The sequence below is a fragment of the Rhincodon typus genome, chromosome 16, assembly GCF_021869965.1.
Source record: "Rhincodon typus isolate 14 chromosome 16, sRhiTyp1.1, whole genome shotgun sequence".
NCBI classification, from domain to species: domain Eukaryota; kingdom Metazoa; phylum Chordata; class Chondrichthyes; order Orectolobiformes; family Rhincodontidae; genus Rhincodon; species Rhincodon typus.
Genome location: NC_063347.1, coordinates 2,038,660 through 2,055,431, shown reverse-complemented (window position 1 = coordinate 2,055,431; position 16,772 = coordinate 2,038,660). Strand labels below are relative to the sequence as shown.

The 16,772-nt window shown below is 45.8% G+C and overlaps 1 protein-coding gene across 1 annotated transcript in view; it reads left to right on the top strand.

The window, feature by feature from the left end:
- The first annotated feature begins 3,797 nt into the window (after positions 1-3,797).
- The window catches only part of LOC109920967 (zinc finger protein ZXDC-like), a 25,605-nt gene continuing 12,630 nt past the window's right edge, over positions 3,798-16,772 (top strand). Inside the window, exons 1-7 of the mRNA XM_020521021.2 lie at positions 3,798-5,180; positions 9,447-9,599; positions 10,091-10,169; positions 10,789-10,919; positions 11,960-12,130; positions 12,853-13,523; positions 16,589-16,673. Of these exons, the coding sequence (XP_020376610.2) occupies positions 3,848-5,180; positions 9,447-9,599; positions 10,091-10,169; positions 10,789-10,919; positions 11,960-12,130; positions 12,853-13,523; positions 16,589-16,673 (2,623 nt within the window). The 5' untranslated portion in view covers positions 3,798-3,847. The remainder of the gene's footprint in view (positions 5,181-9,446; positions 9,600-10,090; positions 10,170-10,788; positions 10,920-11,959; positions 12,131-12,852; positions 13,524-16,588; positions 16,674-16,772) is intronic.

The window sequence follows — 16,772 nt, the reverse complement described above, 5'->3', positions numbered from 1 at the left end:
TCTGTCACCTCCTCCAACTCCTACACCCTCCCTATCTCTGTCACCTCCTCCAACTCCTACACCCTCCCTATCTCTGTCACCTCCTCCAACTCCTACACCCTCCCTTTCTCTGTCACCTCCTCCAGCCCCTACACCCCCTCCCTATCTCTGTAACCTCCTCTAGCTACTACAACCCTCACCAGTGTGGTAAAGTTCTAAGTTTACTCCGTTCAGCATGTTGCATTTGGAGGTGATTAAGATAATACTGTTGTTATTTACAATATCCATTCCACTGGAAGCCTCCAGCCAAGGATGTTTCCAGGCCCACAGTGCTCTTTCTCCATTTATTCTTCCCATCTCTCTTCATCTCCCCACTATCAATACTTCCTCCCATCCCTTTCTCCCTTGTGTGCTAATCCAGTTTCCCTGAAATGTATTGACAAAGTTGATCTTGAGCATTCCGTGTGGGAGCAGCTTATTCAATCTCCCACCCTCAGGGTTTCTCCAGACCTACAGAAAACGGTTCACTTAAACTGCCCTCTGAATGGGCCAGGAAGCCACTCAGTTCAAGGGCAATTAGGGATGGGCAACTAATGGTGGCCTTATCAGTGATGCCCACAGCCGATGAAAGAATATAGGATGAATAAACTCTCTTGATTCTGATTTCCAAACTGGTTCAAGACCATTTCCAACTCCAGGACTTCACCCTAAATGTCAAGACTGGCACTCAGTCGTGTGGTGTTGGAGCTATTGTCTTTTCAATGAGATTTAATTTGAGGCTCCAATTGAGGCATAAACATATGAAATGTACATAAATCGTTGCAATCATTTAAAATTTGGCATTCTTGAGTATGTCTTGATGAATGTGAGATGGAAGGTTTGAGCAACGTCTCACTTTTCAGTAATATTCAATACTTATCTCTCTGACAACATCGCAAGAACAGATTAATTAATCATCACAATGCCCTTGTATTTCAGCAAAGGTGACAGCCAATTTAAACGCATCACGATCCAACAAAGAACAATGAATGACCATTCCTATTTGAAGGATGAACATGGTTAGCCCACAGCTGGAGTACTGTGTGCAGTTCTGGTCACCACACTACAGGAAGGATGTGATTGCACTGGAGGGGGTGCAGAGGAGATTCACCAGGATGCTGCCTGGGATGGAGCATTTCAGCGATGGAGAGAGACTGGGTATGCTCCAGTTGTTTTCTTTAGAGCAGAGAAGGCTGAGAGGGGACTGGATTGAGATGTGTAAGATTATGAGCGACATTGAGAGGCTAAATAAGGAGAAACAATTCCCTTAGTTGAGGGATCAATAACTGGGGACATAGATTTATCAGGAAGGCACAAGAGGTTTAGGGGTGATTTGAGGTAAACTTTTTTCACCCAGAGGATGGTGGCATCTGGGATGGTAGCATCTGGGACTCACTGCCTGTCAGGGTGGTAGAAGCAGAAACCCTCAGAAAATTGAAGAACAATCAACTTTTTCCACACAGAGGGTGGTGCGTGTATGGAACGAGCTGCCAAAGGAAGTTGGGGAGGCTGGTACAATTACAACAATTAAAAGGCATCTGGATTGTATATGAATAGGAGGGATTTAGAACAATGTGGATCAAATGCTGGCAAATAAGATGAGATTTATTTATGATATCTGGTTGGCATGGATGAGTTGGACAGGGTTCTGATACCATGTTGTATAACTCTAAGACTATTTAGATGTGCACATGAAATGCCAAGGTGTGCAAGGAAATGGTGCTGGAAAAATGTCAGGACTAGAATGGCTCACTGCCTGATGACTGGCATGGGCACAATGTAGCCCTATGACTGCATTACTAGAGAAGAACTATTACACAGGATTAGTCAGAGTTACAGATGGGACATTGTCACACGAAAGTGACTGAGATTGGTACAACATAACTCCTGTCAGAATGGCAACAGATCAGACGCTATTGGATTGGAAATGAAATTGGGGCTGGTCAAAGAAAGCCTGGTGAATTACATCGAGTATGAAACATCATGTGGCTGGAGTGAACGAGATTGCAAAGTTTCGGGGATATTGATGGAATCCCGCTGCTCATTGTTCCACACTGAACCCAAGGAACAAAGTCTACCCGGTCACCCCTCATTAAGAGAAAGGAGCCCCAGATTGTCCTGATAATTATCGCCTCACGGTTCTGGTAGCATCCTTGTGAATTTTTCTTTTCTTCCATTCCTCCATGGAGACACTCAGTTCTGTGGACCTCATTTTTTCTTGCATTGTTATAGAGTCATAGAGTTGTACAGCATGGAATCAGACCCTTCGATCCAAATCATTCATGCCAATCAGATATCATAAATAAATCTAGTCCCATTTGCCAGCATTTGGTCAATATCCCTCCAAATCCGTCCTATTCGTAAACCCTTCCAGATGCCTTTTAAGTGTTGTAATTGTACCAGCCTCCACTTTATTCTTAGAGATTATTACCCACAAAATCAATTCAGATCTCATCAACAAACATCCCATGTTTTCACTTCTGCAGACTGCCTGAAGGAATGTCAAAATGGGCTGATTGATTCCTTTGATGTTAGAGCCTAGTCCAGGTTTGTCCAACTGCATCACATGATGATTTTGATCCTCCAGTTGGAACGTACTCCAAGTTTTCCTTACGTGCCCTTGCAGCTGTGTGGAAGAAGAGGCTGAAGGTATCTGATCACAGAATGATTCAGAAAGACCTTGGTCCTGCCCTCACCTCCACGGGGGTGGCCCCTGGTACATTCCCTAGCTAGCCCCATCTCTGTAACATAACCCAGTCTCCTGGTGCTGTGGTCAGCTGTAGCTCGGACAGAGGGATGCAACACTCTCACCGAAACTCAAACCACATTTGAGACTGTGAGAAACACTACATCAGACAAACAGGAAGGAAACTAACAACAAGGGTACACAAACACCAACTGGCTACAAAAAGACACGATCTATACTCACTCATCTCAGTCCACATGGATAAGGAGAACCACCAATTCTACTGGGACAACACCAAAATCCTGGGACAAGCTAAGCAGAGACAGGCACGGGAGTTCCTAGAATCCACGAAGAAAGCCATCAATAAACACATAGAACTCGACCCCATATACACTCCACTACGAAGGAAACCCGGAAGTGAGGCAATCCATCGCAACGGACTCCAGAGTTTAAATAACAGGTGGGGAAACACACCAACGCTTCATCGGAGGCTGCACTGACGATGTTACCCAGCACAGTAACGAAACGTCTGCGGAACAACAAACCAGCTCGGCGAGCCAACCAACCACATCACCCCATTTCGTTGATCTATCAGCCTGGCACTCAGGCCAAGGGTGGCTTTGTCTTCAACATTCTTATCATCATTACATATCCCTCCACAGCCTCACCCCTCCTTAGAATGGGCTCTCACCCTATTCCCTGGAATCTCCGTCATCACCCAACAAATTACTGAGGACTGCACTACATGAGGGACCTGAGGGGCAACTTTTTCACACAGAAGGTGGTGCATGTATGGAACGAGCTGCCAGAGGAAATGGTGGAGGCTGGTATAGTTACAACATTTAAAAGGCATCTGGATGGGTAGATATATAGGAGGGGTTTAGAGAGATATGGGCCAAATGCTGCAAAATGGGACTAGATTAATTTAGGATATCTGGTGGGCATGGACGAGTTGGACCGAAAGGTCTGTTTCCGTGCTGTACAACTCTAGGAGTCTTCCACTGATCCTGGAATTCCGGTCCAGGTTTTGGTGTCGCCCGGATCCCGATCCCGATCCGGACGGTGTCTTTGATCCAGTGCGGGTTTTGTACGCCGCCCCCGCGCCCGGAGCAGTTTCCCGCCGGAGCCGCGGGGAGACCGGGGATGGAGCAGCAGGGGCTGGGCCCGGGCCCGAGCCTGAGCCTCGAGTACCAGCAGCTGCGGCACACAGAGCGGGCCGGCTGCGAGGAGCTGGGAGGTGGCGGCGGGGCCCCGGGGCTGCAGGCTCAGGTAGCGGCGGTAAGTGAGGGCGGCCCCGCCGCCTCATACTCACTGTTCCCGGCTGCTGCTGGCGGAGAGGCCGGGGCTGGGGCCGGGGCCCGGGCCGAGCCCGAGATCTTCGTCGTCTTTAACCTGGCGGGGGAGACGGAGCTAGAGCTGGGCCGGGACCCAGGAGAGGCCGAGGCTCAGGCCCAGGCGGGAGGCCTGACACTAGGCTCCGGTCTGGAATCCGAGCCTGGGCCTCGCGTAGTCCCGGCCTCCCAGGAGAGCCACCTGCGGCTGGCGGCCGAGCCGCCGCCTCCTCCTCCCTCTCCTCTTCCGCATGCCGCCCCCGCTGAGGGCGCCGGGCTCCTACTGGAGTCCCCTGTAGGCCCGGGCCTCCCCGGGGACGGAGCTGGGGCCTCAGCCTCGGCCTCTCCTGGAAGCCTGTCCGGCACCATCTCCATCAATAACCGCAACCTGCTGGTCCGCATCGAGAACGGCCTCCTGATCCTGGCGGCTCCAGGAGAGGTGGCGGGGTCCGCGGCCGCCGGAGAGGACCCTTCCCCCAGCCCGGCTCAGGCTCAGGCTCAGGCCCTGTCCCAGGCCCCAGCCGCCGCCTACCCCGGCGTGGAGAGCGGCCTAGCGCTCGAGGCCGGGGCCCGGCACCTCCTGTCCGAGCAGCCGCCCCCTCCACCTCCTGCTCCAGGCCTAGGGGAGGCGGGCAGCCTGGGGCTGGAGTGCGGCCCTGGGCCGGTTTCAGGCACCTCTTACGGGGACCTGATCCTAACGGAGAGCGGGGATGTGCTGATGAAGCTGTCGGAAGGGCTAGGTCTGGGCCGCAGCAAAGCCTCGGGCCCCGTTTACCAGTGCCCGGAGCATGACTGCCGGGAGGCGTTCGATAAGAAGCACCGTCTGAAGGTACACTTGCTGTCTCACAGCCCGCGGCCTTTCCGCTGCACGGTGCCGGGCTGTGAGTGGGCCTTCACCACCTCCTACAAACTCAAGCGGCACCTACACTCGCACGGCAAGCTGCGGCCTTTCGGCTGCCAGGCCGAGCGCTGCGGCAAGCGCTTCACCACCGTCTACAACCTCAAGGCCCACATGAAGGCTCACGTCCAGGAGCTCGCCTTCGTCTGCGAGGTCTGCTCACAGCCTTTCGCCACCGCCCTCAAGCTCAGCGGACACCGGCGCAGCCACTTCGAGCCCCAGCGGCCCTTCAAGTGCGACGTCCCGGGTAAGCTGGACACACAGAGAGGGGTTTTGGTGTCGGGGTGGAGGGATAGACAGGGATGCGGCTACAGAGGGGGTTTGATGTCCAGAGGGATAGACACACACACTGACGGGGATGGGGCTACAGAGGGGATTTGATGTCCAGAGGGATAGACACACACTGAGACAGGGATGCGGCTACAGAGGGGATTTGATGTCCAGAGGGATAGACACACACACTGACAGGGATGGGGCTACAGAGGGGGTTTGATGTCCGGAGGGATAGACACACACACTGACAGGGATGGGGCTACAGAGGGGGTTTGATGTCCAGAGGGATAGACACACACTGAGACAGGGATGGGGCTACAGAGGGGGTTTGATGTCCAGAGGGATAGACACACACTGAGACAGGGATGGGGCTACAGAGGGGGTTTGGTGTCGGGGTGGAGGGACAGACAACCGTCGGAGCAGGGATGGGGTTACAGAAGGGGTTTGGTATCCAGAAGGATAGCCACACATTGGAAGTCTCCTCCTTACGCCAGTCTGGAGTTTCTGGCTCACTGAGAAGCCCCTAGGCTGTCTCCATACAGTTAAGGATAATGGACAGTGACCTCCAGAAGGCACTTCATCAGGTTCCTGGTGAGAGACTTTTCACTCAAGTCAAAACGCATAGAATTATTAACCCCGTTAGGTATTCAGCCGAGTGAGGAGGGAACGGCTGGTAGCTGTAAATTTGCAGAATGTGACAAGTGCAGTTTTTTTTCAGGGATCTGTGTTAGAGGAAAGCTGCAACACAAAGGGGCTTGGGGCTACAAAAACAGAAACTGCCAAAAAGTTCAGTAGGTCGAGCAGCATCTGTGGAGACAAGTCAGAGTTAATGTTTCAGGTCCAGTCACCCTTCCTTGGTTGCAGGGGGGTGGTTGTGCACAAAACACAGAAAGCTAGCATGCAGGTGCCTGAGCTAATCAGGGAGGTTAATGGAATGGTGGCACTTATTTCAAGGGGGTTTGGAGAATAAGATTAGGGAAGCCTGACTGCAGGTGCTGATGAGACCACGTTTGAATTACTGTGAGTAGTTTTGATCTCCTTCTTTAAGGAAATATATTTCATTGGAGGCAGTTAAGAGGAAGTTCACTAGGATGATCCCTGGTATGGAGGGATTGTCTTATGAGAAAACGCTGAACAGTTTGGGACTCTACTCACTGGCATTTAGAAGAATAAGAGATGATCTCGTTGAAACGTTCGGATTTCTTAACACACTTGACAGTGTAAATGCTGAGAGGATGTTCCCCCTCATGGGAGAGTCTCGGACCAGAGGGCACAGTCTTAGAATAAATGGGCGTTAATTTAAGACTGAGATGAGGAGGAATTTCTTCTCTGAGGGTTGAGAGACATTGGAACTCCTTGCCACAGCTGTGGGGGCAGAGTCCTTGTGTATATTTAACGCTGAGATTGATAGATTCTTGATCATTTGGGGAATCAAGGGAGAAAGGACAGGAAAGTGGATGTGGGGAATATTGGATAAGTGATGGTGAATGCTGGAATAGGCTATAGACACCGAATGGCCTAATCCTGTTCCTACTTCTTGAGGTCGTCTTGTCTTCAGCCATTCACCATATTTATTAATCAGTCAGCTGTTAGTGTGGAATGTTATTTAAAGTTTGTGTTGTCACAAAACTAGAGTTAGAGGTCGTCAGCACAGAAAAAGGCCCTTTGGCCCATCGAGTCTGCGCCGGTAAAAATCAGCCGCTTAACTATTCTAGCTGAAATCGTAATCAGTGTGGAGTAATTATAAAGTACTGTTGGTAGATTAATCAAATGAGCAAGACTGTAGTAAATGTATTTCCATTACCTACCATGTAGGTAAATGTGCAGATGTTGGCTTTGTACCTGAAGTAAATGTAACAAGGTCCATTTTAAATGTTGAAAACCTAGAAGCAGTGAACGTTCAAAGAGGGGTAGGCCTTAAAGATACAGGGATGACTTTTTTAAAAATGTAAACACTAATGTGGGGGTGTGGGGAAAACATTGACCTTTCTGCCTGCAGGACTAGAATACAAGGTTAGGAAGAAAATTAGAATATAAACGTAGGAGCTGAGCCCTTTGAACATATCGTAACAGTGATGATGCTGTGGATTTAAGAGGTTATTTTGTCCTTTTCTTTAAGAGAGGCTTTAACACAGGTGCCAAGCTGTCTGCATGAAAAAGCCAGTTATCAGCTTGTAAGGCCTTGTTTTTTTTTCAAATTGGAACGTTGGAAGCAGCCTGGGTATGGCAAGCACTCACAGACTAGTATTTCTAGTTTGTTTTTAGTTTTTAGGTTTAGCTTTAAGCAGTTGCTGTTGGAGTCTCAACAAGGCAGAAGCTGGAGTTTTTGAAGAAGTAGAAGCTATCTTTTCCCTCTGTTGGTTACACCTAGAAGCTGGGGATTCTCTCTGCTGCTGGGTTACTTGTGAGACAAATCTGTTTTTCTGCATTTGCCTTTTTGCCAAGGGGTGCATTCATGGGATGCTATTATACTGGAACAGTTAACTAGTAATAGTTACTGTGTCTATTCTGTTAATTTTTCCAGTAGAGTTAAGTTACTCTAAATTCTTCTTTTGTTGTATTTTAACTATAGTGTTTAAATAAATTTGTTTTGCTTAATGTCGAGTAGTTTGACCAATCGAAGTGCACCTGGAACACATTTCAGTACATTTGCCTTTAAAACAAGAAAAAGTTAGGCTCTAGGTTACCTTCTTAAAATATTTTGAGTGGGTCTTGCCTGGTTCATAACAGTAACATTGAAGAAAACGGTGGCTGTTCTGGTTCTGATCCACCTTCCTGCCTTTTCCCATAACCCTTTATTCCTTTTGTACCCATAAATTCGTAAATGTCTACTGTGAGCAACTTTGGGCAGCATACCTTGGGAAAGATAGATTTGCCCTTGGAGGAAGTACAGCGTATGTTTACCAGACAGTTACCTAGACTTGGCAACAGTCTAATTACAAGGAGTGATTAAATCAGCAAATGGGATTCTGGAATTTTGAAGGGTTCAAGAGTGATTTGATCAATGTTTTCAATATATCAAATAGGTAGATAGAAAATAATTCTGCTCGTTGGATTCTAGGATGATCTAATTTTTACACTTTCAGGTATGAAATTAAGGTGCACTTCAACATGCACAATTTTGCAGTTATCTTTGCAAAAGGTAATTGGGGACAGCTGTGTTGGTAATTGTAATTTTGAGATTGATAATATTTTGTGAACTAAAGATAATAAGGGTTATGGGTAAAGACAACAATGTGAAGTTATATCACAGATCACCCGTGGTGGCATTGAAAGGACTGAATGGCCTCCTATTCCAATATTCCCGGCTGATATCTATGGTTTCCTCTGAGCTTCCACCGTCAGATAGCTCGATGTAGTTTGAAGGGGAAATTTATGAGAATATTGGAGCTAGGGCAAGCAAATAGGGGAGCTGGACAGCTCTTCCAAAGCATTGGCGTAGACATGATGAAGGTGAAGTTGGATGAACACCGGAAGTAGAAATGCATGGGAAATTATGATGGAATGGTGGGAGGAGGTTCATGTGAATATAAACACCAGCATGAACCAGTTGAGTTGAGTGGCCTGCAACTGTGTTACTATTAAATGCAAGAAAGACACCCCAGAAAGCACAAAAACAAAAGTTTTGTACATGCTGGAAATACAGTGCAGGCCTGACAGCATCTGTGGAGAGGGAAACAGTTAACATTTCAACTCAATAACTCTTTGTTGGAATAAATCATCAACCTGGAGCACGAACTCCTTGTCTCTCATTGGAGATGCTGAATGACCCATTTAGTGTTTTCCAAATTTGAATTATTTGAGGCCATTCAGCCCCTCTATGTATAATGTTAAGAGAGCAGTAGGCCTGCTTAAGTGGTGACTTGAAATAGACTAATTTTTCAACAAGAGCATGTGTTTATGTATTGCCTTTAACCTGACAATTGTTCCATGGCACTTCAAGGGAATATGATTTTAAATGGAGCTCGTTTAAAATAATAGATTATAAAGAGTGTCCTGAAAGAAGAGAAAAAGAGACAAAAATTACGATGATTAGCTGTGACCAGCTACCCATGAATGGTGCTCTGACGGCTCCCAGGCATGTATGTCTGATTGTATTGCCGTTGTGTGGATATAGTTTGACTGAGAAATTCAAATAAATACTTCTAGTTTTGCACTACAAATGTGGATTAGTGGCATGATGAGGAAGAGATGGTGTGTGTTTTATTCTAAACTTGGCCAAACCCATTCTCTGTTGCAGGTTGTGAGAAGACATTCATTACCATCAGTGCCCTTGGTTCTCACAACCGTTCTCACTTCCGAGATCAAGAGCACTTCACCTGTTCTTTCCCAGGCTGTGACAAGCGTTACGACAAAGCCTGTCGCTTGAAGATACACCTGAGAAGCCACACGGGTACGATGGTAACTTGTGGAGCAGTCTCGTTCAGCTCTTGACTTACTGTACTCTTCATCAAAACTCCTAAGGGGATCACATGATGGGTAACTGTTGATGACAGGACTGTTTTGAACTGGCTGTTCACCTGTAAGGATTGCTGTTTATTTCCTGTCAAAACAATTCCTGCTTTCAGTAACTGAAAGTGTCAGAGCTCAGTTCCTTGTGTGGCCACCACTTGTACAGTATTTTTTCAATTTGAGGAAACGTGCCCTATGGAATCCTGTTTTGAACAAGCTGTTCTTGTTCCTGTGATCACAGAAAAAATGCATACAATTTCTAAATGTTATAGGTTTGATGCATTTAGAGAATGCTTTGACAGTGCTTTCCCAGTGTTGTATCATTTCTGCTGGGTGTTATGTTTTAGCTGTGCTGGAATGCTGTAAAATTTCTTAGCTCAACTGAAATAAATGGCACCACAGACATTTAAAAGAACAATCTTTCTTATGCAGGTGAAAGGCCCTTCATATGTGACTTCGATGGCTGTGGCTGGTCATTCACCTGCATGTCAAAATTACTACGACACAAAAGGTAAAAATAAAAGCCCAAAAAGGTGTCAGTTTTTGTAGGGCATTTGTTTAAATCAGACTGGGTGCGAAAGCTGAACTTTTTCAATTGAAATTTAATACCATAATACTACAATTGCAAAGCCTCCAATTTGCATGTACGAAGTACCCACAGACAGCAACATTAAAGCCAGATAGTCGATTTTAATGAATTTGGCCAAGAAACCATGGAGAACTCCCAATTCTTAAATACTCACACTCACCTGCAACTGGCACGTGATAAATTGAATGAATCTTACTTTTATGATCTAAATCTGTTATTTCATGCACAGCATCTCAAGCCGAAACTCCTCACCTTTCTTAGTTTTCTCTTACTCCTTTGACAGCATTATAAAATGTTATTCAGATTAACCGTGATGTAATTGTTGGCAAGAAGGCCAACTGGCCTCCTGCTAGCCCCGTGTTGGCTAGCCACATTTGTTATTTCCCATTTTCTCTTTTAACCTTTTAAGGCCTTAATGCATTTTCTGTGTGTGACCTTAGGAACTCCACAAAGGTCTTAAAATCACCTGCACCAAGTGCAGTCATCCCATTGCTTGTAATCACAATTTGCTGAGCTCTGTAGTTTTTGTTTTTCCCTCAAGAACCCATGAAGATGATCGGAGGTTTGTCTGTCCTGTGGATGGCTGTGGAAAATCGTTCACGAGGGCGGAGCATCTGAAGGGCCACAGCATCACTCATCTTGGGACCAGGCCATTTGTTTGTCCTGTGGAAGGTAGGTCTGAGCTAGTCTGACTGGATTCAGGAGCCGTACTTTATTGAAGTCCCTTGGAATGAAAAGAGCAAACAAGTGCTTGATAAACTTGAAAAAAGATATCCAGTGGTCTTGTTAGTGTGGAGGCAAGTTTTCAAACAGGTGTGTGATGGAATCCTCTCCAACTGCTTGGATGGGTGCAGCTGTTGAGCTGAATATTGGTCAGGACTTAGAGGAAGGAATTCTCCTGCATATCTATGTGAGAGGGCAGAGAAGGGACTCAATTTAACATTTCATTTAAACAACAACACCTTTAACGCTGCACAATCCCTTGGTAGGTTTTGGGCTTGAAGCTTGACTTGGACTACAGCTTAGTGTTCAAATTGGGTTGAGACTGCTATTTGCTCCACCACAGCTGACTCATAATAGCTTGTACATTTCCTAAGTAACTGGACTTCAAAGTAAGTATTGTGAAATGCTGACCCTTATAAAAGAGCTTTATAAATGTTGTTTGTCATCTAATATTCACCCAGTTTTATTTCAGATTTTTAGATTTCAAGTCCTAGTTGTATTAATGGATTTGAATCACCTTTGTAGCACAACAAATGTATGGTCCATTAATGTCCCCACCTCACCTCTGGCATATAAGCATTTTGTAAGTAATATCTTTATAAAAACTAACCACTAGAGTCAAATTGCAAAAGTGGTGAGTCATAGGAGAAGTAAAAACAAGAATAGTGTCAGCACTAAATAGTTATACCAATCTCTGTAATCCAGAGGGTGGGGAGGATGTGGCACTCTCCGGTGCAGGGTGTGGTTGAGGTGAATCCTGCTGATACATTTAAGGAGAAGCTGGATAAGCAGGAGTCAGGAATAGAAGGATAAGGCAATATGAAGAGAATTTTGGAGAGACTTGTGTAGTGTATAATCAGACGAATGACTTGTTTCTTCTGTGCTGTTTGTGCTTTTTTAAAAAATTTGTTCATATTAAAGTATTGGAATTGTGGGATCTTTTCTAAGGTTGATAGTCTTTGCATAATATAAATTACTTATATGCTCAGGTTGTGAAGCTCGATTCTCAGCACGTAGCAGCCTGTACATCCACTCCAAGAAACATCTAGAAGATGCAGAAAAGGTGAAAACACGCTGCCCTCTGTCGAACTGCAGCAAACTCTTCAATTCTAAGCACAGCATCAAGACTCACATGATGAAGCAGCACAATATCAGCTCTGGTAGGGTCATCTCTACACCTCTGCTTTAAACTTTCATAATACTTAATAACCATTGGCCACTCGGCAGGATTCTGGGAATTGTACCCTCTCGCTGGCCTGTTTCAATGGATATCCTAATACTCACCTGTTAAAATCTGCTGATTTTGAAGTACTGTAGAGGGATGGGGCTTCTGCTCCTCTGGATCCTCCAAAAAGCAATATCGTCAGTTTTTGGCCCTGAGGGAAGGATCTTGAAGTTGTTTCGATGGCTGTCCTGAATGTTCAGAGCATGGACAGCTAGGGCTACATCTGTTGATGTTGCCTAGAAAGTAGCACTCAGAAGTAGCCTTGGCTCTGTGTCATTACACACATTGTCTTGTTTAAAGTGCTCCCTAATATGTTAGTTGTTTGATTTGCTAGAAAGCTGGTTTCAGCAGATCATAGGTATTTAGCAAAGGAACCAGGGCTTCCTATGAAATGAAATATTATTCTGACGTAGTGAAAATCTGGCCTAGACAGTGATAGAAGTGGAGTCAGTTGTAACTCTGTAGAAAGCATTGGACAAAAAGTTAAAAAGGAAATATTTCCTGGGCTTTGGGGAAAGAACAGAAGGGGTGGGATGAATGGATAGCAAGGTTACAATGGGCTGAAGGGCCTCCTTCCTTGCTCAGATTCTTTGGTTTTAAATAGAATTGATAAAGTCTGCACTGAATTGAAAGATTTACCAGATGTTTCTGTTTCAGATTTATTCTCTCAGTTGGAAATGACGGGCTCCTTGACCCCAAGCAGTGAGCTGACCAGTCCGAGCCAAGGTGACCTCAGCAACATGGACATTGCCTCACTCTTCACCACTGCCCCGGTCAACCCAGTCAGCATCTCGCCAGATGTGTCACTAGTGAGCTCTGGAATCCTGACAATCGATGCCGCATCTGTGGGATCCAGTCTCGGAGGAGCGGTTTCTGTTAACAGCAATGCCATGGCACAGTCCTCAGACCCTCTTATTGTAGCCACTGCAGACATGTCACACACCATAGACAACACTCTGGGCCTCACTACTGGCGTTTTGCAGACAAACAGCTTGAATTTGGAAGGTGTACAGCCAGTCAGCACAGAGGGCCTGGGGTCCCTGAGCTCCCTGTCAATGAGGTCTGCAGGAAGCTGTCAGGACCTGCAAGGCCTGTCGTCCAGTGGAGCGCTGACCCCTTCCAGCAGCCTAGGGGCCAGCCATGTCCCGGAATTGTTAACTCCAACTAAAGTGGAACGGCACATGCTGAGTGTGTCTGATATGATGAGTCAGCAAGAGACAAGCAAGGTGGTCACTCAGTTTGTGTTCTCCAGTTTAAACCCTACGACTGGCAACTTCGGCACACAGAAAGAATTAGAGTTAAACATGGTGTCTTGCTGTCCCTTTCTGGTAAGTATTGGTTATGTTGCAGACAACGATCATTTAGAATCTGTGCTGATGGGGTGAGATTGACTAAGGGTGGGAAAAGGTTCATATGGAGAATAGGTGCAGTGAAATTTAATTGGGCTGAATGGCATGTTTCGGTCTTTTAATATTATACATATATCTTCAGGCTTAATTAAAGTAGGAACAGGAGTAGGCCATTTAACTCCTTGAGCCTGTTCCACCATTCAGCAAGATCATGTGGCTTAACTCCATAATGGGGAAGACGACCGTTGACACTGCAGTGTTAATCCAGAGATCTAGGTAATTTCCTGCGTTCAAATCCCACCATGGCAGATAGTGGAATTTAAATTCAATAAGGAATCTGGAACAAGAGTCTAATGATGAGCATGAATCCATTGTCAGAAAACCCATCTGGTTCACTAATGTTGAACAAAAACAGAAGTTGCTGGAAAAGCTCGGCAGGTCTGGCAGCATCTGTGAAGAAAAAATCAAAGTTAATGTTTCGGGTCTGTTGACCCTTCCTCGGAACCAGTTCTGAGGAAGGGCCACCGGGGCTGTCCTTGTTGACGCTGTCAGTGTCATGGGGTGTCTGCCTTCCTGATTTTTCCAGCAGTGTGGCAATTGTCTCTTTGACTAGGTCATTGTTTGTGGATGTAAATAGTGCTGTTACATCAAAGGGATACCATTATCTCGTCCTCCTCTATTCTGGGTGTCCTTGATGTTGAGGAATTGAGAGGAGTGGGTAGTGTTGTCAACTAAGTATTTCAGTTTTCATTGTAGTTCTTTGACTAATCTATATGTTGGTGTGCTTGGTAGTGAGACATTGGGTACCTAAGGGTGTCCGTAGAAGCAGGGTGTGTTGGATCCCTCTGGCTTCGTTTTTTGGTAATCTGTCTTGCGGATGTCTCCTAAGCTGTGCAATTTCTTCAGGGTTGTTGTGATCCGATTCCCTAACTGTGGTGTTGGGTCTATCGCCATCTGTTGGTAGGTGTCGGTATCTGCCAGTATTGCATTGGCTTTCTCAACGTATTGAGCTCTATTAAGGATTACTGTCATGCGTCCTTTGTCTGCTGGTAGGATTATGATGTTTCTGTCTTTCTTGAGTGTATCCAGGGCTTTCTTCTCTTCTGTGTTGAATGTGTTCCGCTTACCTTTTCTGCTCAGTGATGAGACTATCATCTGTCTAATGGTCTGTTGTATTTCTTCCGTGAGTCCGTTGCTCTTCAGTGTCGATTCCTGGCTGCACTGGAAGTCAATTTTTTTGGTTTCTCTGTATTTCTAATTCAGTCCATGGACTAGGATGGTCTTCTCAGTGTCTGTAAGTGGTCGGTCTGAGATGTTCTTGATTCATGTTTCTGTGTTGTTGTTATGAGTGAGCTTGGATAGTTTGTCTTGTAGGGCTATTATTTTGTTGTATAGTGATGGCTTGTTCCTGTGTGGTTGTCTGTTCTTGGTCGGTTGTGTTGCAGTACAAAGATTTTTGGCGCACGATTTCCAGCATGTATTTGTGGAGGCAGTTGTGGGCATCGTTGATCATAACCCTTATCATTCTGCAGCCGTTCTGTGCAGCTGTCCTCCATGCCTGTGCATTGTTGATGGGTGGTTTATGTTTTAAGCTTTGTGGTAGTATCTGTTTTCAGAGGCATTCATGCGGGAAGTATAGCTGTTCGCAGGTCGCGCTCAGATGGATGGCATTTGTCTCCCATCTATGGGCCAGTTTAAGGGTGTTGTGCCAGTAGGTGTTTAAAGTTTTTGATAAACACATTGAACTGGACCCGATATACAAACCACTGAAGAAAAGAACTGGAAGTAAGACCGATCACCCCAGCAAACCGAGGCATATGAATAACAAGCAGGACAGAACACCAACAGTTCACTGGAGGCGCATTGACGATGTTACCTAGCAGGGCGCCGAAACGTCTGCAATCAAACCCACCAGCTCGACGAGCATGTCTACAACCTCATCCACAACCCGAGCTACAAATCTTCTCAAACTCTAAAACTGTTTCAAGTTAAAGATTGATGGCAACCAGAGTTTCACACATATACAGAAATTAGTAAAAGCACAAGAGGGAAAAGAGAAGTAACTTCATGCCATTAATTGCCAGATGCAAGGTGGCCATTCAACCAGTTGAGCACACGATGGCTTGTTGTGGAGAAATCCAATCAATCCCATTCCCTGTGTTAGCCCAGTAGCCTGGCAAATTTATTTGAATAAATTTGGAACTCTCTTCACAAGGCAATTAGAGTCATAGAGCATGGAAACAGACACTTCAGTCCAACTCATCCACGCCGACCAAAAATCCCAATCTGATGTAGTCCCATTTGCCAGCATTTGGCCTGTATTCATTTAATCGCTTTCTATTCATGTATCCATCCAGGAGCCTTTTAAATGTTGTTAATTGTACCAGCCCCCACCACTTCCACTGGCACCCTGTTTCATACACATACCACCCTTGGGTCCTTTTTTTTTTGAAACTTTTCTCTCACCTTAAACCTATGCCCTCTAGTTTTGGACTCTCCCCACATAGGAAGATGACCTTGGCCATTCACCCGACCCATGTCCCTCATGATTTTGTAAACCTGTATAAGGCTCCCACCCCCCAACTAGGTCTCTGACACTCCAGGGAACAAAGCCCCACCCTATTCAGCCTCCCCCTACAGCTCAAGCCTTCCAGTCCTGGCAGTTAATGCTTTGAAACTGAGATTGACAGATTTTGTTTTCTTGTCAACCAAAGCTTTTTAGGAATATGGGCTAAATATGATGCTATGTCATAAATCAGCTACAGTCTCACTGAATGGCAGAACAGGCTTCAAGATAAATAACCTTCCACTGTTCTTGTGTTTTGTGTCTGTTGTGGGGTTTGAAACCACAATGTTAGGACTTGCATCCAAGAGTACCAGAACAGCCATTGCAAATTAAACAATTCTGAAATTATGGGACTATAGTATCAGAAGCTGTTTTTCAGCACAACGTTTATCTTTGTTTGCATTGAGTGTTTATTAAGACTATCTGCACATATTGCCCTGTTTGCTTTCAATTTGCTAATGTTTAAAATGTTACGTAGGAAAGTGGAGGATCGGCTCGGACAGATTACAGGGCTATACAGCTTGCTAAGAAGAAGAAACAGAAAGGAGCTGGAGGCAGCATCGGTAAGGACTGTCTTTCAAAACTAACTGCGAAATGCTTTCTGTGTCTCCAGTTCCATGTCTGCTGAGATAGTAGGAACTGCAGATGCTGGAGAATCTGAG